Source organism: Aspergillus nidulans, chromosome III, assembly GCF_000011425.1.
Source record: "Aspergillus nidulans FGSC A4 chromosome III".
NCBI lineage: Eukaryota > Fungi > Ascomycota > Eurotiomycetes > Eurotiales > Aspergillaceae > Aspergillus > Aspergillus nidulans.
Window position 1 is genome coordinate 1,543,435 of NC_066259.1, and position 27,778 is coordinate 1,571,212.

Genomic DNA, 27,778 nt, shown 5'->3' on the forward strand with positions numbered 1-27,778 from the left:
AAGATGAATTACAAACAAGCTGGATTATGAATAACTTCACATATTCCCAATCGGGTATAAGATGTGGAGTTGCAGTAAATCACTCTATCTTATCGCTCCAACTCCACCCCCGCATTTCCGATAACAATACTTCAGTTTTGGCATCAGTCGGCCGTAGAAAAGACACCCTAATAAGATACCTCAAGCCATTATCATATTCAAACTCTATTACTTTTGACCTACTTTCTCGGTATCTTTCAGCACAGATTGTCGCCATACGGTGGGTCTGTATATTTGATATAGAATTCCTATTTGGCGCCTACAAAAATATACTGCCGTAGCTTTCACTGACGTGAAGATCTCATACTTTGAGAAAGATTGTCTTGACTCCATCGGGCTCAATTATAAGCGCGTAAGGTCTGGGTAGAAAGAATCCCATCACTCTGTCGATTGGTGATCAACATTCCGTCCCTACGCAGGTCGCTGTCGCTGCTTTGACAAGTAGTGGTCTGGACCGCGCTGTGCCCTGCGGGCACGGACACAGCACATATTTTTGACTGTCCAGATGACCTCCACCACTATGACTTACTCCTTATTGTTTGTTGTCTCACTCTGAAAGTTTGCGGCGGTGAATCGACTGTCACGAGACCCTTGTCGTAGATTGCTAGACAAGAAACGAGGTTTGATCCATGTTACTCGATCGATTTGACAATCAATGACTGGACCAGGCCGCCCGGCTGCAAACGGAGTCGCGGAGGACGCCGACAGTGCAGTTTTCGCTGGAGTTAGATGGATTTAGATGGAGTCAGATCGATTGGCAGCGTCCTTAGTGTTGTCCAGACCAAGCCTCATCGTCCTGCAATCGAATCACACTTTCAGCGCCTTATTCGCACTCGTCTCTCTCTCGGTGGAGGATCGGATCTAGTTACTGTAGCATTTGCAAAGAGCGGTCTTTTGCTGCTGACTGCTTTGGTCTCACATTGGGTATACGCGTCAACGTCAGAATTTGGGAAATAAAATTTTGCGCAAGACGCTGTGGTTTCGATCGAGTAATTATATCTCGGCACGAGACGAAAGGCGCCCCGATCACGGCTGACGGATAGCGGAGGCGGCCGATGGGCCCGTGGAAATGGGGGATGTGGGTATTTAGGGATAAACTGGGTCGAAGTGAAAGAGGCGAGTCGGAAGAACTCGTGGTCCGATCTCGGGGCAAATTCGGTTTTGTCCCAATAAGGCAATGGTGAGGGTATACCCAGAACGGGATTTCTTCGCTGTCCTTCGCGAGGGTCTGGTGTCGCCACGGTCAGGACCGAATTTCTTGCGCGCCGAGTAAAATCCACGTCAGGGCCACGAATGTATGATTTAGCAGCGGCAAACGATGACCGCAAAATGGAGGCAGAGCCCGCTGGGTCAGTGGAACCGCGTTGGGTCCCGAATTCCCGAGGGTTGAAGTTTTACGTTTTTTGTTATTTTCGTTACTCGATCAAATAAGGGTTTGGCTGCGGTGCCAGTGGATTCCTTTGCCTTTATCGGGCTATATAAAGACACAATGGCTTATCTGGAGTTATCGGTCTTGACCAGCAGAGCACGCCTCCTTACCTGGGTCTTATCTTTATCCTCTTCCTCTCGCTTCTTATCTTTATCTGTGCTATCTTGAGCCAGATCTTCCCCTCGTTTCTTCCTCTCTCTGCCCTCTTTTTTTCTTTTTTCCACTAGTAATCTTCCTTGGCCAGGGTTGATTCCTGCTCGGTCTCTTCTTGAAGCTCATTGTCTTTCAAGATGAATGGCGAGATCCCGTCCATTGCCGTCTTCACCTCGTCGCGAGCCGTCATCGGCGGCCGTCTGACCTCCGCCACGATTGTCGTCTCGCGTACTACTGGCAAGGTCACTGCTGTTTTCGACTCGGTCATCCCCGCCTCCGACTTTCCTGACGGCACTCCCTACACGGACTTCTCCCCGTACGTATTGCTTCCTGGCCTGGTAGATGCTCATGTCCACCTCAATGAACCCGGCCGCACCGAATGGGAGGGCTTCTATACAGGCACCCAGGCCGCTGCCTTTGGCGGTGTCACCACCGTCATCGACATGCCTTTGAACGCCATTCCTCCCACGACAACTGTAGAGAACTTCAAGTTGAAGCTCAAGGCCGCCGAGGGCAAGTGTTGGGTTGATGTCGGCTTTTACGGCGGCATCATCCCCGGCAACGCAGGCGAGCTCAAGGCTCTAGTCCGCGAAGGTGTTCGTGGCTTCAAAGGATTCCTTATCGACAGTGGGGTAAGTGGCTGCCTCGTCTTATCAGATGTGTCTGGTTGTACTCACCTCCTCCACAGGTTGACGAATTCCCCGCCGTCTCATCAGAAGACGTCCGCAAGGCCATGGCCGAACTGGCCGATGAGCCAACCACGCTCATGTTCCACGCCGAGATGGTTCCCCCCAAGACACCGTCAGAACTCCCCGAAGTCATGCCTGAGGGTGCTCCAGAGGCCTACTCGACTTTCCTGGCCTCTCGTCCCTCAGAATACGAGCTTTGTGCAGTAGAGGAGATCCTTTCGTTGTCCCACCTAGCTCCCAAGCTCCCCTTGCACATCGTACATCTATCTGCCATGGAGGCCATCCCACTCCTGCGCAAGGCCCGTGCCGAGGGTGTTCCCATTACAGCCGAAACCTGCTACCATTACCTCTCCCTTGCAGCCGAGGAGATTCGTGATGGCGACACCCGGCACAAATGCTGCCCGCCCATCCGTTCCAAGTCCAACCAAGACGCTCTCTGGGCCGAACTTGACCGCCACGCCGAGGATGGCGTCATCAAGACCATTGTCTCCGACCATTCCCCTTGCACACCAGACCTCAAGCTTCTCCCCTCCCATATCCCGGGCAACTGCAGCCATGGCTCGTCAAAGCATGCCAACACAACACCTGTCGTTAACGAAGGCAGCTTCCTCTCCGCTTGGGGCGGCATCTCCTCCGTCGGCCTGGGCCTGCCCATCCTCTGGACCGAACTCTCCCGCCGCAAGGGCCTGACTTCCTCACCAGACGACACAACAACCAAACAAGCTCTCCAGGATATCGTCCATCTTTGCTGCGCCAACACCGCGGCCCAGGTTGGGCTGCATAAATCCAAGGGCGACCTTGTCCCCGGATACGACGCGGACTTTTGTGTCTTTGACGACACAGCGGAGTGGGAAGTTGAGCCGAGTACCATGCTCTTCCGTAACAAATGCTCGCCGTACCAGGGACGGACGATGCGCGGGATGGTCCGGGAAACGTGGCTGCGCGGTGAGAAGATCTTCAACAGGGATGACGGATTCACTGTCAAGGCGCCTTCCGGGTCACTGCTCCTGGAGAAAAGGGTTTGATCACCTTCATTCCCTTGCTTTTGCACCTTCCCCGTTTGCATATATACCTTTCACATACCCACCTTATGCATCCTACACTTCTCTTCATGACTGGCCCTCACCGCACCCGCACGCGTCTCGTTGCGAATGCACACTCCATATGCGCCTCGTCTCGCTGTATCGTGCCATTGCGGCAGCAAGTCGATCCAACCCATATATAATTGACGACGAACGACAGGAAGAAGAACCATGATACCCATCCGGATATGCATACCTTCTATACATACTAATGACCGCAGCTTTATCATCACGAGCATCCAATACACAAGCGAGTGTAGAGTTTTGTTTAGCTTTCTTTTTGTTCAATAGAGACAATACCATCATATTCGGGTTTCGACTCATTCCATCCCATCGTTCTATGTTGGGTAATGTTTTAACATTCCTGTTCGACAGGACATATTCTTCATTTGCTTAGGTATCGTATACACTTGAATGTGTTCTGTTCGTCCAGGGACAGAACGGACTAGAAAGTTGACTTGTTATGTCCAGTCAATGGGCTGGAATTGTACTTACTATCACCCGCCAAATCCCGAATCATTCCTGGTCTTCGTCTCTTGTCGTTTCTTCCCATTTCTCACGTACTCGCCTCCGCAGACCTCCATTCGGTCCTCTCCCCCAGATGACTTCCTTGTCCTCACCATTGAGTTTGATTTCTGTCTTTTCAGTACTCTGTTGATCTCTACCCCTGCCCCCCACCTCCTCACTCCCTATAACCACCTTCTTCTCTTTTCGCCGCCCCTCTTTATCTCTCGCCACCTCGATCTTCCCCAGATAAATCGCATAAATCAATACCTCCGCGACACCGACCCCCAGCGCCGCAAAGAGTGAAAGTAAAACACGAACTGGTTCCGATGCTCTAGAACCGCCACTGCCCTGCCCCGGAGACCACGTCGACGAAATCCTTGAAACTAATATCTCCGGCATCGCGAAGGATGTCAGAGCCCAGTAGACGCTGAACCCTGTGATTATAACAGAGAGGAAGATATTTAGGACGAGGGACGGTGTGAGCGGGTCTCTGTAAGTCGGGTCTTCGGCTGAGGGGTCCTTATGGGCGTCATGTAAGGCGGCTAATCTTGAGTTCGTCGTGTCAAATAACGGGTCTGTGTATAATGCGGTCGGTGGTGAGAGCATCCGAGTGTAAGCATCTGCTTCGGCGGCGGCGAGAAGGCGTGCTTTGAGTGCCAAGTATTCGGGAGACTAGATATAGATGTTAGTCGGTACTCCATTGGATTTGTTGTATTGAATATGCCAGAGACGGGAGACATGCAGGTTCTGGCTTTGGCGGAGGTGGAGGGATGTATAGCTTCGTTCCCCGGAGGAGCGCGTCGAGGCTTCGATCAACACTAGTTCCGCCATCTGCATTGGGGTTATAAGAGCTCTGAGTTTCTTTGAAGTAACGGGAAATGCGGATGATCTGGTCGTGTGATATGGGTTTTCCCAGCGCGAGTGATTCGAGAATTGGGAGGTTGAGGTCTTCGCGGGTGGATGGAGGGACTGCCTCAAGAGCGGAGAGGATGGGAGATGTTGTGGTGAGGTTGACCATTCTTCTTAAGATACTAGCTTCTCGAGTGCATCATATGACAATTATGTATCCCTGAGTTAGATGATGAGTGGATTTAGTTATCTTGTAGCATAGAAGCTTAGGATCACAAGGGTTTAGAAGGCGAAAACCCACTTTTCCTCAACAGGCAATCAACTCCCCCACTCCGCTCTCATCACTTTTCTTCTATCATCATCTCCAACTTCCAGCCCTCTATCCCCCCCTTGTCAGTCCAGGTCCGAAAGAGCAACAATGGCAGACAAAAAGCCCTCAGAGTATGTCCTCATCGATTTCTCTCCAGCCAACTCAAATCGCAACCGCCGCAGAGCTAACATACTGAAAGCCCAACACAAACAAACCCGCGGGGCATTCCTGTGGCTCCCTTCGTCGACAACGTCTCCGACTATGTCTCCTCCCGCGCAGACGTCGAACCGACGATGCGCTCATTTCAAGAAATGATTTCAAAGTACCAATTCATGGAAGTCAACACCTCGCGGCGCGCTGCCGGGCTGCGCGAGAAGATCCCCGATATTAAGAAAACGCTGGAGATGGTCACGTTCTTGAAGGCGCGGAAAGAAAGTTCGTCTGCGACACCGCTCGAGACAAATTTCGAGCTGAACGATACGCTCTATGCGCGTGCGACCGTCGACCCCGCACATACGGAAGAGGTGTATCTTTGGCTAGGAGCTAATGTTATGCTGGCTTATCCGATTGCGGAGGCGCAGGCAATGTTGGAGGACAAGTTGGCGGCTGCGGAGCAGAGTCTAGCAAACTGTGATGAAGATTTAGAGTTTCTGAGGGAGCAGATTACGGTTTGTCTTCTACCTTTTCTAAACCGTTTGGTCTCGTTGCATGCGGCTAATGTGGACTTTTATGACAGACGTTGGAGGTTGCTACAGCGCGCGTGTATAATTGGGATGTGGTGCAGAGGCGGAAAGAGAGGGCTGAGGGTAAGGAGGAGACCTCATAAGATGATAGGTAACGCGATTGGACAGCTCTGAAATGAGAGGTGATTGCATTGGGTCTAGTAGCTGGCTACTGAACCTCTAATGCACGCTATCACTTCTCCATGGTCGTTCTGGCCACCTACGTAAATAGTTGATTGCCAGCTACATGACTGGATACACTCGCCTCGCGTCTCTGACAGCTCAGAGAGCAAAATAAAACGCTATGACAGCCGACGGGCGAATCAAATAACAACTCTGAGTGTGGTATAGAAGTATGTTTGCTGAGAAGCGTAGACATTCAGAACTCCACCACAAAGGTACCTAGGTACATAATCCTCATTACCAAAACCAGTATGACTCCATCGTCTATCATGATCAACATTAGAAGCGTTATCACTCGCAAAGGCTTCAAATCAGCAAATATATCGTAGGCATATAAACCAGCTGGTTCGCAAATGTGCATAGGTAAGTCGAGTGAGCATCTATAAACAAAAGCATGCTAGGAAACGCCAGTTGACCCAGGGCATCAAAAGATGGTGACCAAGTAAAAACAATGAAAGAAGCATTCCAGAATTAAAGCAATGGTGCTATGTCAGAGAACATTACCGTATCATCCATCGTAGAAAAAGGAGGCTCTGCCTCTACCTAAGAATCCGCATAAATGGATCTACTACCCAAAATGGTTCTTTCAGGTATATTGTCTGCACCAGACACCGCTCTTTCTCGCGCTCGCCTCGGAAATTCCAGATCAGACTCGTCTCCAATGAAGGTCCAATCCTCAATGTCGGCAATGTCGTCGTTCGCGTTTTGATCATCCGATGTCTTTGTTGAGGGCGTTGGCGAAAATGGCGTGCTTGAAATACTTGAGCGCTGTCGGGTTAGGGTTGTGGCGTACTCGAGGTCACGATATATAGCCTGAATGGCAGTCGCCACACCGTCCTCCTGCTACAGATTAGGGCATGCCTAGCATATTTATTTATGAACTTACACTTCGTATCCGCTCCCCAAGTTGTTTCGCCCTCACAATCATACGCTCGTCATGAGTAGCTGTCCAGAGCGCGCGAGAGAACACGCTGACATTTAGCTTCTTCATACATATACCGACACCCAGATCTTCTACCCGGTTGCCGAAGAAGAATTGGTCACCAAAGAAGGGCTTAATAATGGTGGGTACGCCGGCACGAAGGCTTGCGCCTGTAGTTCCCGCACCACCGTGATGAGCAGCGGCGTCGATCTGCGAGAAGAGCCAGTCGTGGGGGGCAGATTGAATCTGGTGAATTTCAGGTGGCAGCGGAATTTCTACCTTCGTGCTAGTCGGGTCCCCGAGACGGGCCGACCACCCTTTGGAAAGGATGCAGCGCACATCGGCTTTCTGTACTGACTCGACAACTGTTCGTGTTAAGGCCGACGGGTCAGAAACAACAATCGATCCAAAGCCGATATAAACAATCTTCTTCCCGTCTTGTCGAGCGCACTGAATGAACTCCGCGAGCGCTCTCGGAGGCGTCCAGTCGGAACTTTCACTCAGAAACCAATACCCGGTTATACGGACCCAATCCGGAAAATCCAACGGTGGAGGCACGACTGAGGGAGAGAAATTGTAGAGGAATGGGACTTTGTTGGGTTGCATTTTGTCGAGGTTGGTGGCCCTAAGCCCTAGCTCCTTCATCCTCCAGCGGTTCACTTGGCCAGCAATAGCCCGCCAGAACACATTCTCAAACATCACGTAAGTGATGTAGTTATACGCTCCGCCCAGTCTAGATTCAGGCACCGCAAATGCATGAGGATATGCTCGCGTCCTTGACCAAGGCATCGTGAAACCACGGAAGTATGGAATTCTGAGCGCCTCCGCGATGTGAATGCCGGCCATTGCACTTGGGGATTCGATGAGAAGGTCGCTATCCTGACAAGCTCTCCAAGCAGATGACAGCAAATCATCGATCCAACCTCGAAATTTGGCGGTGGCCTCTTTGAGAAACGAGTAGGTGAACATTCCATTCTCCACACACAGCCGCATGAGTTCAGCTGGATCACCGTCAACGGGAGCAAAATCAATGCCATGCTTCCGGACCCAAGGTTCAAATTCTGCATGAGTCGCGATCTTGGGCTTATGCCCCTCCGCAAGCAGACCTTTGCACAGGGCAATATACGGTTGCACGTCACCGCGCGAGCCGATAGTTAGGCACGTAATCTTCAAAGGTTCGGCTGGCTTGAAGTTGACAATCGAAGCACGAGGGTCATCAAATATCGAGTGAAGCTCTGACGACTCGCTGAGCCCGGGGCGAAGATCTTGTTCAGCTGAAGCATTTCGACGGGCTTCCTGTAGCATTCGATGTTCTACTTTCGCTGCCTCGGACTCATCAGTCTCCTGTTGCGATAATGAGATCGATTCAACTAGAAACTTGGCTGACTCAAGCCTCTGGTGTAGGGTAACAGCACAATCGTCGCGAGCGTCTGCCGCGTTGAATTCGAAAAATAATTCCTCGTGCCCTCGAATAACAACGACGAGTCCGTGATATCCGAATTGAAACCCCTTTTCCTTCTCCACGTTCTCAATATCATGCAGCGGAAGTATCATCTTCGTTCGGGTTCCGGGAAGCAGACTGCGAAAACAAAGTCTGTTTTGACTGATGTATATCTTACCGTAGAGCGGAAGTGCACGGTGCAGGTATGCAAAATAGGCCGCTTCAAGCTTCTCTGTTGGCGGCAGAGCAAAGTGAGCCCGAAAGCGTTCCCGGTCTCTCAGGCTTTCCTCTGCGGTTTCAGGGTATAACGCGCGGTCGTCCGGCAAGAGACCATCTGTCTCCCCGTAATGCCTTCTGCCACCAGCCCACATACCTGACACTTTTTCAATATAACCCATCGACTCCGTCGCCAGAAGATTACTCATTTCTTTAGACCGACTCTTCAAATACCCCGCGAGACCGGCTGCGCGCTGAAGAGGGTACGTCCCAGCCTTAACGATTTCGTTTAATGCAACAGCTGAGTAAAGTCTGGATGCATCTTTCGATTCTTGCTCAGAGTCGCTATTTGTATACTGCATTTCAGGCCCGTCCCGTGCAAGAGAAATGCCATCGAGGCCGTGCTCTGTTGTAGACCTAGTTATTTCATCTGAATGGCGGCGGTTCGACCTAGCTGTCCCAGATGTGCGCTGCTGCCAAGTATGTATTGTAGGTGATTGAAAGACGTCACTTCGGTTCAGTATTTGACTTGCAGACTCCGTTGTGTCTGTTATCGACTGCAATACCGCTGACGACTCGGTGACCTGATCTATAGAATTGAAAAAAGAGCTTGAAGAATCTTCTTGTCTCTGCGGGGAATTCTCATTGCCCGTACCAGAGCCCAGAATGCTGGTGCTTGCACTTCGTTGTCGCCGTGTAGAAACCACTTGAGACTTGCTTCCACTAGTCAAAGACCACCTATTTTGGGATCCACGAGACCTCCTTGGCTGAGCTGTGTGATCCGGTAAAGGTGACAGGCCGGGAGGACTCCTTGTCGGAGTGCCACTTATAAGACCCTTGAGCAGATCAAAGGCTCTGCGGCCGGAATCAGGATCGAAGAAGGTGAAATAATGCTTTGTGCACAATTAGCACAATACTTGAGATATTGACCATAGTAACATACCTCATCAATCGCATAAGTCTCTTCACTTTCGACAACACGTATCTTGAACGTTTGGGCGAATTCAACCATCGGGCTCTCCTCCACATCAAGAATATTCTCGATTGGGAATGCCACTTTGATACTTTCGCCCTCGTTATGTGTCCGGAATATAACTTTCTGCAATGCCCTGACCCATTCTTTCGCATTTACAGAGCTATCGGCTCTAAAGTAGTAGGTCCGATGGTCGGTTGTAACCTGAAAATCCCTTGACTCCCGGGATTTATCCTTGGGTTCGGTTAAAGACGCAGAGATTCCATATCGGAGATCAATTTGACCGCTGGGAAAATAGAGGTTCGACGGATCAGCGTAGTACGAAAGAACATCCTCTTTTAATGAGAACCAATAACGGTTATACTTAGGGTTCTTTCGACCACGCTTGTAGATGTAACCTGACTTGATGACTCTCGTGGATTGCCTCGGAAGATAAGCGTAAAAACAGATGTGTCCCTCGGTAACGTACATGTACCCCTGCAGGAGCATGCTCTGGAGTAGAGAGCATGCATATTCAACGACAACCTTTTCGGGTGTAGGGAAACGAAACATTTCCATTAGTTGGCGAGAGAGCGGGGACACCTGGGACTTTTTAGAGACGCCTTGCTCTTTCTCTTCTAGCGTTTGCGGGTTTTCCTCTGGATTCTCAGTTTCCAGAAGGGCTCGAGCCTCGACCATGCGGCTGAGGATGGGGGCAGCCCTAGGAGTTGCACTGCGCGGCCTTGGGAGAACCGGAATCGGAGATAGCCTGTCACTGGTGGACGGCCCAGGGTCCGGGCTCGCATCTTGTTTCTTATCCTGACTTGCGGATCCTGCCTTGAACGGCCGAAAGAGTTTATGCTCCGATATCGATCGCCGGTGACGGCGGCCTCTTTCTCTCGAACTACTTCTCGTTTCAGGCGCTGACGGGACATGAAGAGTTACATCCGCACGTGGCGACGCAGTAATTTGTTGGTCAAAGGGCTTCTCAGACAGAAATCGTGGTCTTGTTCTCGTCTCTTCCTCACTATCGCTAGAGTCATCGAAACGCGCACGGAGATCGGTTCGGCTACCCACGGCGGCGATCAAGGACATCACCGATTGTTGCATGTATTGCATGCCATCCCGAGAATCATTACTACTGGGGGGAGCCGTATAGTCCATCTGAGCATCATCGGCATCCACTTTCAGGCGGTCTGGGAAGGAGCTGGCGAACATGCGTCTTGCGGATATTGACTGCCTGCTTGCGCTGAGTCTCCGCTCCGCTCGCCGCTTCGCATCGTCTATAAATGGCCTCATTTTCCTGTCGCGGGTTTGGAGAAAATATAAAAGGAAACGGTCGAAGCGATTTGCAAACTCTTGGTGCGAGTGAAATGAGAGCACTGGGCAATTGACAATCCTCGAACAGTTGTACCGCGGTATAAAAGGTGTCGCTGATCACGATAAAGAAGCCGAAATAAAACGACAAAGTAACTCAGACCAAACTATGTAAACAGACGTCTAATTAGTATCATATCATCACGAAGTCAATCAGGAGGGAGAAAGGGAGCCTTGGAAGAGAGAGCTACCCGTTGTCCATTCCATGAACCGATAAGAGCCTCCGTAGAAAGTGTTTCAATGGAACGGGAACCTCAGAGCCGTCAAAGCAGCACAATCCAGGTTGTCTCTCGGATCATCCTGCGAGGAAGACGTTATGACAGGTTCTCGAGGGCAACAAGCGGTCGCGAAGCACGAGTGATGCAAGTGAATCTAGGCAAAGGATGTAGAGTAGTCGGCTGGCGTCACTTGCCAGTACAGCCGCTATCAGCTGGCCCAATAGCATCCGGCCAATCAGCACCGCCGCATGTGATGGGTAAATGAATCTCCAATCAGCAACTTTTCCTCATGCTCTGTCATGGGTTATTTGAGTCACGTAGAGAACGTGGGCAGCATGGATGACCCTATCCGTAAGATACATGAAAGAGGTCATGAGGAGGTACGGTATTCTGGGTGCCCAAGTTGCTCTGGATGTCGGGACACTTGTAACCCCGAGGCAGTGATCGCAGATCCATGGGGCCACTAACTGATTTAAGTTAGGCGATTTGCAGTCCACGGGTCTCCAGGCAACACTCCCTCAATCGATTTTGGCCCTGACGTCTGGCGCCTGATATCAAGGCCCACTCATCGCCAGCGCACACGCCAGAGTCAGTCTTCGCCTCATAGTGCAGAGCGCTTGTGGTACTATACAGCAAGCTTACAGACGCAGCCGGTGTTGCGGATAAAGCAAATATCGTGACGGTGCTGGCTGGACTACAGTTAGACGAGCGGGCCAAGCCAAGGAGCACGGGCAGTTTCGTGTCTACCAGGTTAAGCAGATAAACCTTGACCTCTGAGCATGGTATTGCATGTCTCAGTAGCCGTTGGTTTTGGCCTGATTTGGAAGCTACGGTGGTGGCCCTTGTCCATGACTGATATATGTTTTATAGGTCAGACAGAATCCAGCAGTCGCTGACAGTGCGTATCTGTAAGGTGAAGACTTCAGGAGAGGGTGCGCTTAGGTGCTTGAGTATAGAGGCCATGGCATGTACAAGGCACTGTTATGCACTTCTTTATTACATGGCATGATGCATGAGATACTTAAGAACAATCTATCGCTAAGCTTTTTGGACTTCCACCAACCTTCAATCAAGCCTTTTCCTTCTTTCGCTTCTTACCATCCCGATCCTTGCTCTTTTTGGACTTTTCTTCCCCGGCCTCGACATCATTAGAATGCTTCTTCGACTTCTTCCGCGGTAAGCCGGCGGCCTGGCTCCCATCACCCTCTGTTTGTTGATGCTTTCTCTTCCTCTCCTTCTCCTTTTCAAGCCCCTGGGGCACTTTCACTGTATGCTCCTCCCCCTCTGACTCCTCAGAGCTCGAACCCAGCGTCTCTGGTGGCGCGTCACCGCTCCCGACAGGCCGGAAGCGCATCTTTAAATGCTTGGGTTGCTTTCTCGGCGGCTTCTCCATGGCCTTTGCAGATCTGACGGTGGCTTCCTCCAGTTCCGCGCCGCCTGGAAGTTCGACCATTTCCTGGATGCGGTAGGTAGGGATACTCGTCACTGTGGTGTAGTAGGACTGGGACTTGGCGTCATAGAGGAATAGTGACTGTCCGCCGGCGCCTGCCTGGGCGTGTGTAAGACTATCCGCGGGGATTCCATAGTTGACGCCTCCGTGCTTTAAGATCGGTTCGCCTTTCAAAGCTCCTGCTAACGAGACTTCCTTGACCTTCGAAAGTGGAAGGAATGCAGGTGCAGTAATGTGGAATACTTGTTTTCCGGCTAGGTTCGACAAGGTGGAGGTTGTAGTGGATGAGGAAGGCTGGTTTTTGGCAGATTTGAAGCCGAAAGGTGGTTTGTATTGCCGCGGTGCGCCGAAAGCCTTTGGTTTTGAGACTCTGAAGACATGTTAACACTGCTAAGCGAATGAATTTGCACGAGGAGAATGTTCACTTTTGACCTGACTCTCCATTCTGGCCAGTGGCCTTTTCGTCTGAAGACGCGGCGCTTTCGTTATCAGAGCTATCGGACTGTTCCGCCTCTGAACTAGAACTCGACGACTCTTCGGCTCCGGAATCTGAGGCTGCCGACGAGCTTGATACGCTTTCTGATCTTGTTTCACGAGCCTTCTTGGGCTCTTTTACTGGCTTAGCCGCCATTTTGCTGGGGCGGATGAATCGATGGTTGGCGGAAGCGAATAGACGAAGCCGGCGACGGTTAAGGCTGCTGCGTAATATCCAATGTTGTACAGCTAAGAGATATGAAGATTGATTCTAGCTGCGCCCTGGCAATTGGTGAGGACCGGCGTATTTAGACCTGTGGTTCGTGAGTTCAGGTTGCGACACGCCGAGTCGAAGTTTGAGTGAGCGACGGAACTTTTTTTTGCTCCGCAGAGCACGGGCCACAACAGCGGAATCTCCGCAGGAAATTATGTTGCTCGAATTTATCGCAGCCCGCAAAAAGTGTCTTTCCCTGCAATATTCGAGTTCAACTGATTGAATAATGATGAAGAGAAAAGCCGACAGGCAGACAGCAGCAGCAGGTATGATCTGGGACCCGCGACCCTTCGGGGACGCTCAAAAGGCTCACAATGATTTTTTAGCTCCGGTCAGCGCTTTCGCCGCGCGCAAAGCTCGATTGCAGCAGACGCAGACGCAGGTTCAGACAGTTGTCGCATCAGAGAAGACTACGCACACAGATGTCGCCGCAGAACCGCCGTCTAAACGACCCCGACGCTCATTGCAAGAATCCCAAGCACAATCGACCTCAGAGGAAGATACGAAACGGACTAGCAAGCGGAGTGCCGCGAAGACTGAGAAAGTGCAGAGGGTTGATAGTGGGACTATAACTAGGACACGGGAGACTCGCATGAAAGACTCAGAAATCGAGGTTGAAGATCTTGAGAAAGAACGTTCTTCGAACGAGGAGTCGGAAGGAGAGGATGCTGTCGAGGAGAATGCAGCTGGTGTGGTGGCTGTTCCTGCAGCTGAGGATGGGTATTGACTCCGTCTATCTCTATATTCGGTGGTGTCCTCGAGCTGAGACTGACGGCTATAGTTACGAATCCCCGGCTGACAACACGATGACGGTTGTGTTCCCTCTTTCGAAGATTCGACTGAACAAGAACAATATCGTCTACAGCGATGAAGACACCCTATGCGTTCGCATCCAGGAGAAACTGGTTCGTTCATTTTGATCCCATGAACACGGGCTACGCTGATACTTTGCAGAGCATCGTACTCATTGGACAGTACGATCTGTGGGTGAAACGGGGCGTTGTGAGCGTGATGGGTGCGAAGTTGCACCCCTCTCCTCGAGTCTACCGTGTCTACGCTCCTTCAACCCACTCGCTTCCTGTGATCAAGTGTGTCACTGGCGTTAACGGGGCGGCAGAGGTTGAGTTCAAGTCATGCCATAGCGGGATAACCCGTTTAAGGGATCTATCCCCTCTATATCAGCGCCTATGGAATAGCGGGAACACGCCGGCGGACAAGCTGAGCCTGAAAGCAGTTGGACAGGACGCAAGGAGGACATTCTCCGTTGTGAGTATATTTTTAGCCAGTATCAGACATCGAGAGTCTAACATACATAGCTCCATACATCCGCAGACGATCCCCTTAAACGCCATCTGCGCCCTCTACACCTCGAAAAGCAATGGAGCGCCGCCATAAAAGTCCTCTCCCAACGAGCTGGCCGTCTCCAAGTTCTAATATGTGGGCCCAAAGCATCAGGAAAATCAACTTTCGGCCGCTACCTTCTGAATCACCTCCTTAGTCCAGCCCCCCAACCCGAATTGAACTACACCAACACCGACGGCGTCGCCTTCCTAGACCTTGACCCCGGTCAGCCTGAATTCTTGCCAATGGGCCAAGTCTATCTTGCTCACTTACGCTCCCCGGTTTTCGGCCCGCCATTCACGCACCCTTCTTTGAATAACGAGCGCGAAGGGACAATCATCCGCGCACACCATATCGGTGCGACATCCCCAAAGGAAGATCCCGACCACTACGTTTTAGCCGCCGCGAACCTTATGGAGCAGTACCGCACCTTGCTAGCAACATACCCTCAATGTCCCCTTATTATCAACTATCCCGGCTGGATTTTCGGTCTTGGCCTGGAGGTTGCGACGTACCTTATCCAGTCGCTGGGGCTATCGGATGTCGTGTATATGAGTGAGAAAGGGCCGACAGAGGTCGTTGAGCCTCTTAGCCAGGCTGCAAGCCTTGCTAGAGTTTCACTAACCATTCTCCCTTCCCAGCCTACAGAGTTTGTCAGTCGGTCGAGCGCTCAGCTCCGCTCGATGCAGATGCAGTCATATTTCCATATGGCTCAGCCAGCGGGTGTCAGTCATCCAACGTGGCTTGAGAATCCTGTCTCCAAGAACCGGCCTTTCCGCGTTCGGTATGCGGGCGAGAATCGCGGTGTTCATGGAGTAATGACATTAGACTCGCAGATCATACCTGACCTGCTCTGCGAGAGCTTAGAAGGAGCTCTTGTTGGCGTCGTCGCCATTGAGTCGCCGAATGCTCTTCCAATCCCATCTTCCAACGCACCACCAGCTAATGAAGAAGAGGCTACCTCCAACGCCGACGACGACGTCGACATGGAGAATGAGACAGAGCACAACCGAAACGCAACGATATCCCACCTAACAACCTTAACAATTTCCACGAAAGAATCCCTACCCTACATAACCAGCGGCCCCGGAACGTCCACACCCCTCCACCCCTCCTCATCCTCAATGCTCGGTCTTGCCCTAATTCGCTCCATCAACCCGGACACCCAGACCCTCGACCTTGTCACCCCCATCCCTTCCACCCGCCTAATCCAAAGCCTCGAACGAGGGCACGCCCTCGTCCTCGTCCGCGGGGTACTCGATAACCCGAACTGGGCGGTTGCCGAGGAGTACTACGCGGCTAGGGCGGAGGAACGAAGGGTTAGAAGGGGGATCCGGGGGAGGAAAGAGGCCGGGGTGGGTGAGCAAGGCGATGAGAGTGTGGAGCAAAGGTTGCTGGGGTTGTTGAAGGAGAGAATTCGGCGGGCGAAGGATGTTCCGTTCATGACCGTTGTTGAGGATCATGGAAGGAGGAAACAGGAGGAGGCGGCGCAGAGGGCGCTGTGGAAGTTGAGGAAGAAGGCCGGGATTGAGAGTGAGGATGAGGTTGGGTATTGACCGTCTCCTGCACCTCTGCGGGTAAATGTATAGACAGCGGTTTAGCTATTTGGAGATAGTGTCGCAAAACTGATTCCGCACAAACTACGTCCACGAAACGTCCACGAAACGTCCACGAAACGTCTACCTAAACTATGGATTCTAGCTACACCGCTCAGCGCCTACCTCGCCGGGTTCATCGTATACCTGATTGATTCTTTCTGGTGGACTCTACCCTCACCAGCGAAAGTCGCACCCCAAAAAGCAATACGATAATCAAACAATAAACAAAGGTTCCCTGCCCAGTCTTGAGGCCCAACGCCCAATATCAGTATGATCGGCGCAGCAAACATTCATCATCTCCGCAGCTTCCAGCCACAATTCTCCTGGCTCATTTTGCCCAGCTGTGATCATTGCTAGCGGTGGTATCGTCCAGTCACGAACTGAATCTTGACGGCCGCTTGCGCGCATGGGCATGAACCCTTGAAAGCACATAAGGCATCTCCCTGAGTCCAGGGCTATCGTCCGTAAGACTGAGCTGACGCTGATGCTGGCGATAATGCTGCGTAGTCTGCTTTTCGCATGGACCTGCCACTCTGCGCGTACGGCGGGCTCAGTCCTCGCCATCCAAAGCGCCATCCAAAGCGGAGGTCAAGGTCGTCATCAGCTCCTACCTGGGAAAGTAAAAGATGAGGGGCTGATTCCTGCTCTCTGCAGGTCACAATCAGTCCGCCTGCAAGTGAATCTGAATCAAACCCAATCCGAACACAGTCCAAGAACCCCAACCCATTTGCCAGGACTGGTTAGTGCAAGTGTTGCGATAAGGCGGGGCCTCGAGAAAGCTGACAGTGATCCCCACCGGCATGCATATAGTTTAGCAATGAAAATGAATAAAATCACTCAAGCGCGCGTATGGGTCAGGGCTTAATTGGCTACAGGAAAGCTTTTACATTGAGAAGGTCTCCACTACTGTCGAAGTCGATCCATCTAGATCGGGTTGATTAGAAAGTCGACTGAGATGGGCGGATCGAGACTTTGTGATTGTAGTATTCGATGAAGCTGGAGTCAGTCCCAGGAAATCGGAGGGGATCGGATTAGGTAATGGGTTAAGTAATGGGTTTCTGGTATTGATTGTTGTTGATTGTTGTTGATGATTGTTGATTAAAAGTGGATGTTCTGTTGCAGTCGCTAGTCAGAGCTCGTTCTGGCGACGAGAGTACGAGAATGAAGTTGAGATACGGAGTATATTCGGGTGATCAACTGGGACACGAGTACAGGCAAATGAGCTGAATGATCGACGAGTGTCTCCCAGCTGTGTTAGTCCACTGGGCCTCCGAGTTCGTACACCGTAGGACCGTCCTCTTGCGAAACCGGTTATTTATTTTTATATATTTTTATACTCTGTATTATTATCATGGGTGAACTTTCATGTGGTAAAGGCGAACTCAGTGGAGGCCCCACGTGGGGAGGTTCTCAAACCTACTTTGAAGCGGCAGATGTGGATTGGAGGCTTGAAGCGCGATTTTCTTCAGACACCGTAGTCCATCCGGAGTGAAGTTGTGGTTGGCGATTTGCCGGCAGCAGTGGGGATGGCTGGAACTGTAAACTCATCGTGTGCCCTGTTTCCGCGAGTGTCTCAAACCGTCGATTGATCTATCAACTTTCGGAGCCGCTGCCACAGTGAAGGATGATGGCGCCAAGACTAGGAACAGGCAGTCTTCCGTAAGACCGCGACCAACTGAGACTAGAGACCGAGTGCGTCCTGGTCTCGCAGGTGTACGCGGTACGGAGCATTTACCAGAGACAAGAGACGGGTGGCCGGGGTGTACTATCACATTCCAACTGCAGCCAGGCGACGGTCCTGGCGACGGTCCTGGCGCAAGACAAGAATGTGGCCGGTCGCATTGACCCGGCATCTGATCCCTGCTGCAACAATCATACGCATGCAGAAGCTTATGCACCCGAATCACACCTTCAGCCTCTGAATGCGATTGTCCCGCCAGTCAGCGAGACCGGACGGCCGAGTGGTCGAACGACCAACAGGCCAGAGGTCGCCCTGGAAAGTCACCCTGAAAGTCGCCCTGGAATGCACCGTAACAATCAAACATCCCGAACATCCCGTCGCAGGATTCAAATTAATCAATAATAATCTAACGGCCAAGGATGTTCGGAAGGATGAGAAATCGATGGCGCCTGTTTCGTCCGTCCCACCGGTCGATATCCGGCCATTCCGCCGAGCATGTGAGAGTGAGAGTCAGAGACTCAAGACTCAGCCGACTGAGCACTGAGCACTGAGCACTAAGCACTGAGCTCTAGCTCTGCCACTGAGCAAACGGGCAGCGAAGCAATCAGCTTCAGCTGGCGAATTGTTTTGTCCCACACCCATGCGGCCGGACCCCAAAAGGCAGGGATAATGCCGAGACATGGGCCGGCGAGCGGGAGAATCCATTGCCATCCGGTCTGATGGGATGTCGGTTGTCACTTGTCAGCACCGTTGCTTTTTTTCTGCCGTTTTCCATTCGCCTCCGTCTGAAGGTCAGCCGAATCCAGCCGTCTCTGTCGATAGTAACGGTGATCATGTGCATCTTGGGCACCGGTGGATCTCAGAGTTCTTCCTTTTGTTCTACAGAGCTTCGATTGCGTAAAGCACACTGAGTGGGCCGCGTCCCGGGGTGCTGGGTTCCGGCTAAACGTATCCATGGAGATTGCCAGGAGATAGCCCTGGAGATAGCCCTGGAGATAGAGCCTGATAGAGACAAGTGTGATCCTCTGTGATCCTCCGTATTTGATGTCTCGTTTGGACTACTCCAAACCAGTAGTCTGACGCTGATAACCCAAATCGTCTGCTGTAAGCGGACACTCGTTAGAGACTGGCTCAGGAGTCTGCGTCGTGCAGCCCTATTGGAAACCGGCGCATTAGGCTGAAGGCCGTTTTCTGTCGGGCTCCAGTCCAACCCAAGAGGGATCTGCCGACGAGATCCATCATCATTATCATCATTATCCGTCATCATCATAATGATGATGATGATGATGATGATGATGATGATGGATCACACTGGCTTAAACGCCAGACCGCTGAACTCGTAGAAAAGTATGCTTGGCCGTTGCTCATCTGCCTGGACGCCTTTCATGTCCTCACTCAATGACTCGAACGTGAAGCTGAAAAAGCGATTTCGTCTTGTCTTGTGCTGTCTTCCGTATCGGTGTTAGCATTGTCAATGTAATGGGGAGTTCCAGACCAGGTGGGAGCCAATCAGCGGCCGGCCAAAGGCCGCCTCCACTACGCCCCTTCCACTACCCTTCTTTGTAGTCTAGTCTTGGCCTCTTGGTCTCTTGGTCTCTTACCTAGTCCAGAGGATCAATGCCGGATTAATAAAAGAAGATGTATTCGTCCTTCGTCCTTGATTCTGGTCTCTTCCTTTGTCCCTGTCAAAGGTCGCCCTGACTCGACCACACCCATTTATTATCGAGTACTTCCCAGGTACTGCGTACTCGAATCCCAGTCCCCTCTTCTTATTAGTTATCCAGCCGTACGCCTTACTTCTATCCACCCTGGCCTGGATCTTCTATTCCGGTTCCCCGTCTAGTCTGCAGGAGGCTGGCCTTTGCAGCTACAACCAACGCTTGCACCGTCAATTCGCTCCATTCTTCCTCTTCCTCTGAACCTTCCAGCCGCTGCTCGCTTTTGTTCGCTCCGTTCTCGTCCTGTTCTCGCGCTATCCTCAACACTGCGTCATTGCCACTTCTTGAACCTTCGCCCAGAACCACGAGCCACCGGCGCAACCCAGCTCTCCAACGACGTCTTAGAAAGCATGCATCACGACTATGGTATAATCTTGTTGCTGGACTGTGTTAGACGTTAATCTGCAGTTGATATGGATTTCATTGTGAGTGTTCTCTTCTTTTCTTTGTTGTTTTGGTTGCCCCCTCGGTCTGTATTGTTTTCCTGGGTTGCCATACCGCTATACCATACCCTTGCGTCAACGTTGCGCATTTCTCTGCCTCCCTTTTTGCGGATCTGCGGTTTCTGCAGTTTCTGTGGTTTCTGCGGGATCCTGCTTTACAGCCGGTTCGGCCATCATGGTTCAGTGATCCCGGTGCAGAGATACAGCCCCAGGATGGCTGCGTACCACCGGAGCATGCTCTTGTACTCCCCGAGACCTGCTTTCCAAGACTCCGGGCATGTGTTACGGCTTGATGGGCTAACCGATTTTCCCTACCCATAGCTTTCTTTGACGCATTTCTGCGAGGTACATGGTCCTACGTCGATCATATGCTCGCAGGTCCTCCCTTTTTCCTGCTCGCAATGCTATCCCGAGAACACAACATCCTCCTCTGAAGACACCCCCGCGACATCCCACGACACCGTCTCCTCTCATGGCCTTCGCAGCACGAATGCCAGCGGTAAACAATCGCCGTCCGTCAAATCACCAGCGAAGCAAGTCGACAATGCCGACACTCCGCACAGGATCGAAGACTATCCTTGCTTTGTGAAAAGTCCGTCCAATGCGACTGAGACTCAGAAACTCAACATCTTAGGCGGCGCAGACGGTGACACCTGCGCAAGCTGTAGCTTGACCTTGCCCGAGGATGTAAGCAAACAGCTACCTCCTGGGGCACCGGGGACCGCGCGCGGCGACGGGAAAGGCAAAAATGGTAGTCCTGTTCTGCGCTCCAGGGAAGTCGTCTACTCGTGCGGCACAAATCATTCCGATTTGGACGACAGTGCGCACGATGCTCACATACATGGTTCTCTCCCCGACTCTCTTCACTCATCGTCTGTGGCTTCGGATATTTCCTGCCACCACCACATCCTCACCTACCTCTCTCTCAGGGGCCCACCAAACCCCGCCGACTATGCCCTTCTCCGGCGCTCCTCCATCAGAACCCTTAGCTGTGAGCTTCTCCCGCGCGGGCTTTCCTCTGGTCCCTTGTGCTTTGGTGACTCCAATGCCGGTTACACAATTGCCTACATCTTTCGACTCCCCGACCCAATGGCACGCGGCAAACGACGCAGCTATGCGCTCGTAGCCCTAGCTGGCAAGGATGCGCGCAGAGCGTTCCGTGCTTGCCCAATAATCTGGCGCGCTTTCGATCGCATCGCTACTTCAATTTACAATGCCGCAGAGAAGTTTCAAGAGGACGAGAAGCGACGGGATGAGCAGAACAACGTGGCTAACCGGCCTGGTAACCGGCAGTATACCCCTGTCTCATCATTTCTCACCGGACGCGCCGTCGATCCGGACGGGCAGCTTCGCCGCCCTGGCCAGGTCAGAGCCAGAAACCTGACGGAAATCGTGGGCAATACATATCTCTTTGCAGAAATTCATGGAAGCTTTGTAGCTCTGCTGCAGCAACTTGGTTCCATGTTCGGAGCTCCACCAGTTTCTGAAGAACGCTTCATCTGTAGCACAGTTAATGAAGAGGAAGACATGGGCCGTCGTCGCTCTGTGTCATCGACGTCCGTTGGAAAACAAAAAGAGAGCGTGCAGAAACGCGATGGTGGCGATCTCGGTCTGTCGAAACTTGAGATATCATCCGGTCCGAAGCCCATTCCCATCGCACCACGACGGTCTGTCATTGCCTAACGAGCTTTTGTCGAATCCACGATACCGCCTACCACAACTCCCAAAAGCCGCGACCTGAACTATCGCGAGTTTACGACCCATTTCATCTATTATACGCAATCTTGTACTTTCAGCACTCTTGGAGGATATTTGCGCGTTTATTCTGTTTTCCTGCTGTTACGCATGATATCAACATAGACTACGGCGTCTCTAAAGACCTGGAACGGAGTTCGGATGTATTATAGCAAGCGCTTTTCCGGTTTCTTCTATTTCTTTACTCTTTCGCATCTGAGTGGGCAAGCGCTGGGACTGCATCTCCTTAGTCTTTGTTGCTATCCTAAGACAGGAGACCCGACCTAACTTCTTTTTAATGAATTTCGAGGACGAGCATAACAGCTAAGATGGGTCGCCTGCCATTTGACTCCTGCCAATGTCGTTACGACGCGATGAAAACCGCGCTATTGCGACGCTTTATCTTGTTCAAAGGCTATCTTGTTCTGTTTATGTCTTTGTATGGATACGTGTATTTCTAGGGATACCCAGGGTTTCATTCATGTTTACCTACGGGTTTTTGCGGGTTTTCATGCTCAGTTTAATCAGTTGCTTCGACTCCTTAAATGCTTCCCTCACCTGCTGTGGTCTCTGTAACTCCGTCATCCTAAGCTCGATAAATGTAGTTTTGCGTACAACATTTTTCTAGAACTAGGTATACAGAATGCATATCTAGACTCCGTATATACTCTAATCTATGATAACACCCCAGCTCACGACTAACATAATACTAGACTACATAATAAATCATGCACTAGATTATGTAGAGTATTTATGGGCCCAGCTTGGAACTTCATACCTGGCGAACCTGTACCATTGGAGCCTCGACGCTCAGCTATAGTCGAGGGTCCTTGGTCTAGTTCTATAGCCTAATCGATAGCCCAAAGCTTATCTTGCATATAATAGCCCAGCCCAGCCCTAAGTACCCTTGCTAAAGTGAGGATCCACGAAATGGGTACCTTGGCGCCTCCTTTATCAGCCGGTGTGGATGATAAGGTTAGTGAGTACGTTCGGAGCTCCACTGAACAGATAACCTTGTCTGCTCAGCTGCTAAAAGTCGAATTGGACAATCTTATAAGGCTTTTACAATGATTAGCTAGGTATACGTGGTTTCGCCATGTGACCTTGAAAGTTTTGAATCGCAGAAGCCAAGTCATATCATGAACGCCAACAGTCAGAAGCTATGTAGTATATACCGAGAAGTGAAAAATCAAAGAAGTTCTCCAAGAAGGTCATCATACCATTCCCAATACCTGCTACCGAAGATTGACACGCAAAGAAAGAGATAAAAAGCATGACTCTAACCAAACCAAGAAGCACCGTCCGTACCCGTCCGTGACGTAGTATAGGGAGGATAAAAAGATGCAGCATCTACAAATCATTGACGATTACCGGTCCGTGATATAATCTTTGTTTTCGATTGTCACGCTCTTGGTCATGTGGTTGACCTTGTAGACACCAACGAGGCGAGATGCAAGTTCGAACTAAGTGCACTAAGTCAACAAAGGCCGTGGACAGACGGTAATGGCCTGGCTGGGACTTACCATGTTGTTTCGCAGCGAAATAACCACGAACTGCGCATTCTTGGTTCTCTCCTTGATGTAGGACGCCACAATAGAAACCTGATGTGGGAGTCAGTCGAGACCAGAAAAGACAACTATCGTAAGTACTCACGTTCCGGAAATCTAGCGCGGCATCGATCTCGTCCATAACGTACAGCGGCGTGGGCTTGTAGTGATGTAAAGCAAAGACCAGTGCCAGACTGGAGAGTGTCTTCTCGCCACCAGACAGGTTACCAATGTTCTTCCAGCTCTTCTTGGGTGGCATAACTGAGAACAAGATACCCTCCGAGAACGGGTCAAGAGAGTCCACTAGCTCTAGCTCGGCATTTCCTCCCATGGTGATCATCTGATACATCTCCTTCAGGCGAAGAGAGATGATACCAAAGCCTTCCATGAAGCCGTTCAAACGAGCAGAGCGCAAGCCATCGAGACGAGATTTGGCACTATCCCGAGCAGCGAGAGCAGTTGCAAGGTCCGCTGAACGTGACTCGTGCTCGGCTGCACGGCGACGGTATTCCTCGATCACCGACAGGTCTATTGATGAGTTCTGCGTCTTCTCTTCCAGAGCAGCAATTGCTGCTTTCAAAGAGTCCTTGTTCATCTCAGCTAACTCATCCTTGGTGAAGGTCTGGAATTCGCTAGGCTGTTGGTCTTCACCCAAATCGCTGATATTCTGCAAAGTCAGCTTGCTCAGCTTCTCCTGCCAGTAACGGCTACGCTTTTCGTTCTCCGCTAAAGCTTTCTGGTTCTCCTCGAGCTTGTTGCGCATCTCAATCTCCGTGGCCCGAGTTTCATTTAACTCTGCTACCTTTTCGTCCAATTCTGCCTTCATGGTCTTGAGCTCGGCTTTCTTAGATTCCAAGGCCTAGCAGTTGTTAGCTTCCATCCCGCAGCTGGTTTGGCCGTACTCACGTCTTGTGCTTCGTCCACCTTCTCCTTCCATCCAGATGCATCGTTGGCTTGGTTGGCAACATCCTCGTTCAACTTCTGAAGCTCCTCAGCGACATTGGCAAGTTCCTTCTCCGCTTCCGCACGGGCATTTTCGTGCTTTTTGATAAGCTTCTCGTTCTTAGATCTCGCAACCTCGGCGTTGGAGATTTCTTCAGAGAGAAGACTAATCTGCTCTTTGAGTCCGTCGACCTTGGCTTTCTGGCTCCGTAATCTAACACCACCGACCTCCATAATCTTGTTCTGAAGCGCCTGGATTTCTTCCTCGATCCCACCTTTCTGTGAGCGGAGATCCTCAATTTGCTCTTCGAGGCCAACAATTTGTTCTTCAAGGACTTTTACTCGACTCGCATCCGTCTTTGAGGGCTTGTGTGCTGCACTCAGCTCTTGGACACGTCGCTCAGCATCAGCAAGGCTGCGCTTGGCGCTATCTATCTCAATCATGATCTTCTGGATCTTGGTCTCTGCTCGAGGAATTTCTTCCGTTTTCTCTCGCAAGGCTGACTCCACACGTCTCTGCTTCTCTTGGAAGTGCTGGTACTTCCTCTCCATCTCTTCAAGGTCACTCTCCATCTGGACTAATTGCTCTTTGGTGATATCGCCGACCTGTTTGGATGACATCGCGCCACGGGCAACTCGAGTACCGCCACCACTCATTGTACCAGAAGTATCAATGAGCTGACCATCGAGCGTGACAACTCTCCACCGCCTAGCGCCGTAAGCAATTCGGTTGGCCTGATCAAGATCTCTTGCAACAAGAGTATTCTGCATCACACTATAGAATGCGGGAGCAAATTTCGGATCCTTCGGCTTCACCAAGTCGAACAATCGGGGAACGTTGTCGGGAGTGAGGATTTTGTTCAGATCGCGTTTGGGGAGACGATCTAGAAGGATGAAATTGGCACGCCCAAGATTGTTCTTTCGCAGGTAGTCAATGCATTGCTGTCCGACCTCGACTGTGTCAACGACCATATTTTCGAGCGCAGGGCAAGCTGTAGAAATGGCTACATCGTATTTCTCATCGATCGTACCAAGATTCCCTAGTCGACCATGGAACCCTTCAATACGGCCAGATTCTTTAAGGCGCATAAGACCGGTCAGCACGCTTCCCCGGTTTTGCGTACTCGCGACAGTTGCCCTAGCCTCTTCGGCCTTCTGCCGAGCATTGGAGACATGCGCGCGGACGTCAGGTTCTTTCATGCTATATTTCTTCAAGTCGTGCTGAAGCTGCTCAACCTCATCCTCGAGAGTGGACCGTTGGGTCTTGCATTCCTGTAGATCTTCCTCTTTCCGCGCAATGGTTTCCTCTATGGATGTAATCTTTGATTGCGCTTCCTCAAGTAAAACAGCCCCGGCGTTGCTCTTCTCCTTGAGGATATCCAGCTCACTCTGAGCCACAGCCAGTTCAGATTGCTTCTTGTTGATCTTCTCGTCCCATGGCTCCAAAGACTTCTGCTTAGCAGCAATCTGGTCGGAGAGCCCTTGGGTCTTGCCTTTCAGGCTTTCTCGAATTTTTGTGAGCTCCTGTTCCTCATGCTCGACTTCATTCTCGTAGTCCGCGGTTTCCTTGCTCTTATTCTCAATAGCCTCGCTGTGTCTCTTTACCAAACTTTGGCACTCCGACGCCGCGAGGCGAGCGCTAGTCATGGCTTTCTCGAGCTTCTTCTGCTTTCCAACTAGGAATTTCTTCTTCTCTTCAAATTTGACCGTTTCTTTGTCGTACTTTGCCATTCCCTTTGCTAGTTCTTGCGTCTCCTTTTCCATGCGCTCGTACTCTTTCATAGCACGCTTGTATGCTTTCTCGAGCTCCTTGATTCCTGATTCATTGCCTTCATGCTTCTCAAGCTCGAGGTTCAAGAGCTCTTGCATCTGGAGAATCGCCTCCTCTGTAACCCGGAGGTTATCGGCACACTCATCGATGTAGATCTGATACAGCGCCGACTGCTTTTGGGCCAACTCATTCTCATCACGAAGGTAGGCCAGGGCTTTATCCTTTTTGTCCACAAGGGCGTTCTTCTCCTTCTCAACATGTTGCACACGGTTATTCTTTTCCACACAAACGTCATTAAGGGCTTCAAGTTCAGTCGCCGCCTCTTCAATAGGTTGTTTGTATTTTGACGTGCCAATGATATCTTCGAGATACTCCAAAAGCCCGTCTTCATGTTCATTTGCGGCCTTAGGCTTCATTTGAGCAATAGACTCGACTTCACCCTGCAGAATCAAAAAGCGTTTATGATCGAGATCAATGCCGCGATCGCGAAGCAGCGTCGTCACTGCCGTGAAGTTCGTCTCCTTGCCATTCATATAATATTTGCTGGTGTTGTTTTTAAACGCTTTGCGAGAGATGATCAGTTGGGAATCTGGGACTACTTCATGCTCCCCCCCGGGGAGGTCAATGATTTCTTGGAAATAAACTTCCACTTCGCAGAACGGCAGGTTGGGGTGGTTGGCGGAATTATGGATCAATGCAGAGATCTTGCCCTGTCGCATTTTGCTGGCTCGGAATCCGAACACGAATAATAACGCGTCGATGACGTTCGACTTTCCCGATCCATTCGGCCCAACAACGGAGGAGAAAGAAGCGTGAAATGGCCCTACTACCTGTTTCCCTGCGTAACTCTTGAAGTTATTTAGAACTAACGTGGTAATCATAAGGCGGCTTTTAGGACCTTGGGGTTCCTCCGGCTTAGGAGGACCGAGTGTCCGTGACTTTAACATGATATCCATTGGCTTCTCGAGGATGGTCGTGTTCGGTTTGACGATGGAGAACTGCGATTTCGTATCCTCAGTAGGTTTCGCGGGCGTCTGATTCACCGCGGAATCCGTAATATCGGCGAGCGGGGGTACATTATCTCGCTGGGGGAGCGGGTGTGGTTCGGGTGAAAGCGAGGGCTCTGGAGTTGGGAGTGAGGACTTTTCCGGGTTGGGTGTGGAGGAAACACGACTCTTGCGGGCCATACTTTTTCTTTTCATTGTCGCAGTACGTGAAGGCGATTCAGGCTCTTCATGCCCCATGCTCTTTCGCTTTACAGACGTATTCGGGGAGGCTGACTCGCTTTCGTCTTGCGCACTGGCTATCGACTCGCCATCTTCGCTCGGATCCGCAACTGAGGATGTGTCTGTCGGCTCCGCCGTCCTTGACCTTCGCGATCTCCGGGGAGCTTGTGCTTTTGGCGTCTCGGATGTCATACGTCTGCGCGAGGCTCTTGCAGGTGCCTTCTTTTGTGGAACAGGGGTGAACTCTTCTTCGCCATCGTCGTCTCCATCGGGATAGGAAGGAGTGGGGGTGACGTTTCCAGGATCCTCCGACTCGGAAGTTTCTTCGACATAACTCTTCCGCGCTGCGGCAGAGCGCCGAGACGGCCTGCCCCTTGCAATAGACGTCATTAGAGAGGTAGACTAAAGTATGATAGAAGGTATCGCATCAAGCCGGATGAGGCGTTGCAAGCCGGTCGTGATGTCGGATGGACAAGAGAGCAAAGAGGAA

The 27,778-nt window shown here is 51.2% G+C and overlaps 7 protein-coding genes across 7 annotated transcripts, besides 1 other annotated feature; 4 read left to right on the top strand and 3 right to left on the bottom strand.

Annotated features, from left to right (window-relative positions):
* Positions 1-27,778: part of a sequence feature (contig 1.79 190..209053(-1)) that runs on past both edges of the window.
* Positions 1,588-3,335, top strand: ANIA_04603 (allantoinase alX; the record flags this gene model as incomplete). The annotated part of the gene is made up of 2 exons (XM_657115.2): positions 1,588-2,253; positions 2,310-3,335. Exons 1-2 carry the CDS (start codon positions 1,759-1,761, stop codon positions 3,333-3,335), a joined length of 1,521 nt encoding a protein of 506 aa, XP_662207.1. The 5' UTR covers positions 1,588-1,758.
* On the top strand, positions 5,167-5,884 carry ANIA_04602 (tubulin-binding prefolding complex subunit PAC10; the record flags this gene model as incomplete). The annotated part of the gene is made up of 3 exons (XM_657114.1): positions 5,167-5,189; positions 5,258-5,726; positions 5,795-5,884. 3 exons carry the CDS (start codon positions 5,167-5,169, stop codon positions 5,882-5,884), a joined length of 582 nt encoding a protein of 193 aa, XP_662206.1.
* Positions 6,143-10,793, bottom strand: atg26 (UDP-glucose:sterol glycosyltransferase; the record flags this gene model as incomplete). The annotated part of the gene is made up of 3 exons (XM_657113.2): positions 6,143-6,803; positions 6,850-9,435; positions 9,486-10,793. The coding sequence occupies 3 exons, from the start codon at positions 10,791-10,793 to the stop codon at positions 6,507-6,509; spliced, it is 4,191 nt and encodes a 1,396-aa protein (XP_662205.1). The 3' UTR covers positions 6,143-6,506.
* On the bottom strand, positions 12,091-13,318 carry ANIA_04600 (DNA-directed RNA polymerase I subunit RPA34). The gene is made up of 2 exons (XM_657112.2): positions 12,965-13,318; positions 12,091-12,909 (listed from the first exon to the last, which is right to left on the bottom strand). The coding sequence occupies exons 1-2, from the start codon at positions 13,168-13,170 to the stop codon at positions 12,159-12,161; spliced, it is 957 nt and encodes a 318-aa protein (XP_662204.1). The 5' UTR covers positions 13,171-13,318; the 3' UTR covers positions 12,091-12,158.
* Positions 13,514-16,184, top strand: grc3 (polynucleotide 5'-hydroxyl-kinase; the record flags this gene model as incomplete). The annotated part of the gene is made up of 5 exons (XM_657111.1): positions 13,514-13,553; positions 13,614-14,007; positions 14,069-14,192; positions 14,242-14,553; positions 14,604-16,184. 5 exons carry the CDS (start codon positions 13,514-13,516, stop codon positions 16,182-16,184), a joined length of 2,451 nt encoding a protein of 816 aa, XP_662203.1.
* On the top strand, positions 19,727-21,751 carry ANIA_04598 (folliculin domain-containing protein; the record flags this gene model as incomplete). The annotated part of the gene is made up of 2 exons (XM_050611686.1): positions 19,727-20,050; positions 20,390-21,751. The coding sequence occupies exons 1-2, from the start codon at positions 20,039-20,041 to the stop codon at positions 21,749-21,751; spliced, it is 1,374 nt and encodes a 457-aa protein (XP_050467686.1). The 5' UTR covers positions 19,727-20,038.
* Positions 22,292-27,678, bottom strand: smc4 (condensin subunit SMC4; the record flags this gene model as incomplete). The annotated part of the gene is made up of 6 exons (XM_657109.1): positions 22,292-22,426; positions 22,506-22,511; positions 22,581-22,616; positions 23,326-23,403; positions 23,456-24,208; positions 24,256-27,678. The coding sequence occupies 6 exons, from the start codon at positions 27,676-27,678 to the stop codon at positions 22,292-22,294; spliced, it is 4,431 nt and encodes a 1,476-aa protein (XP_662201.1).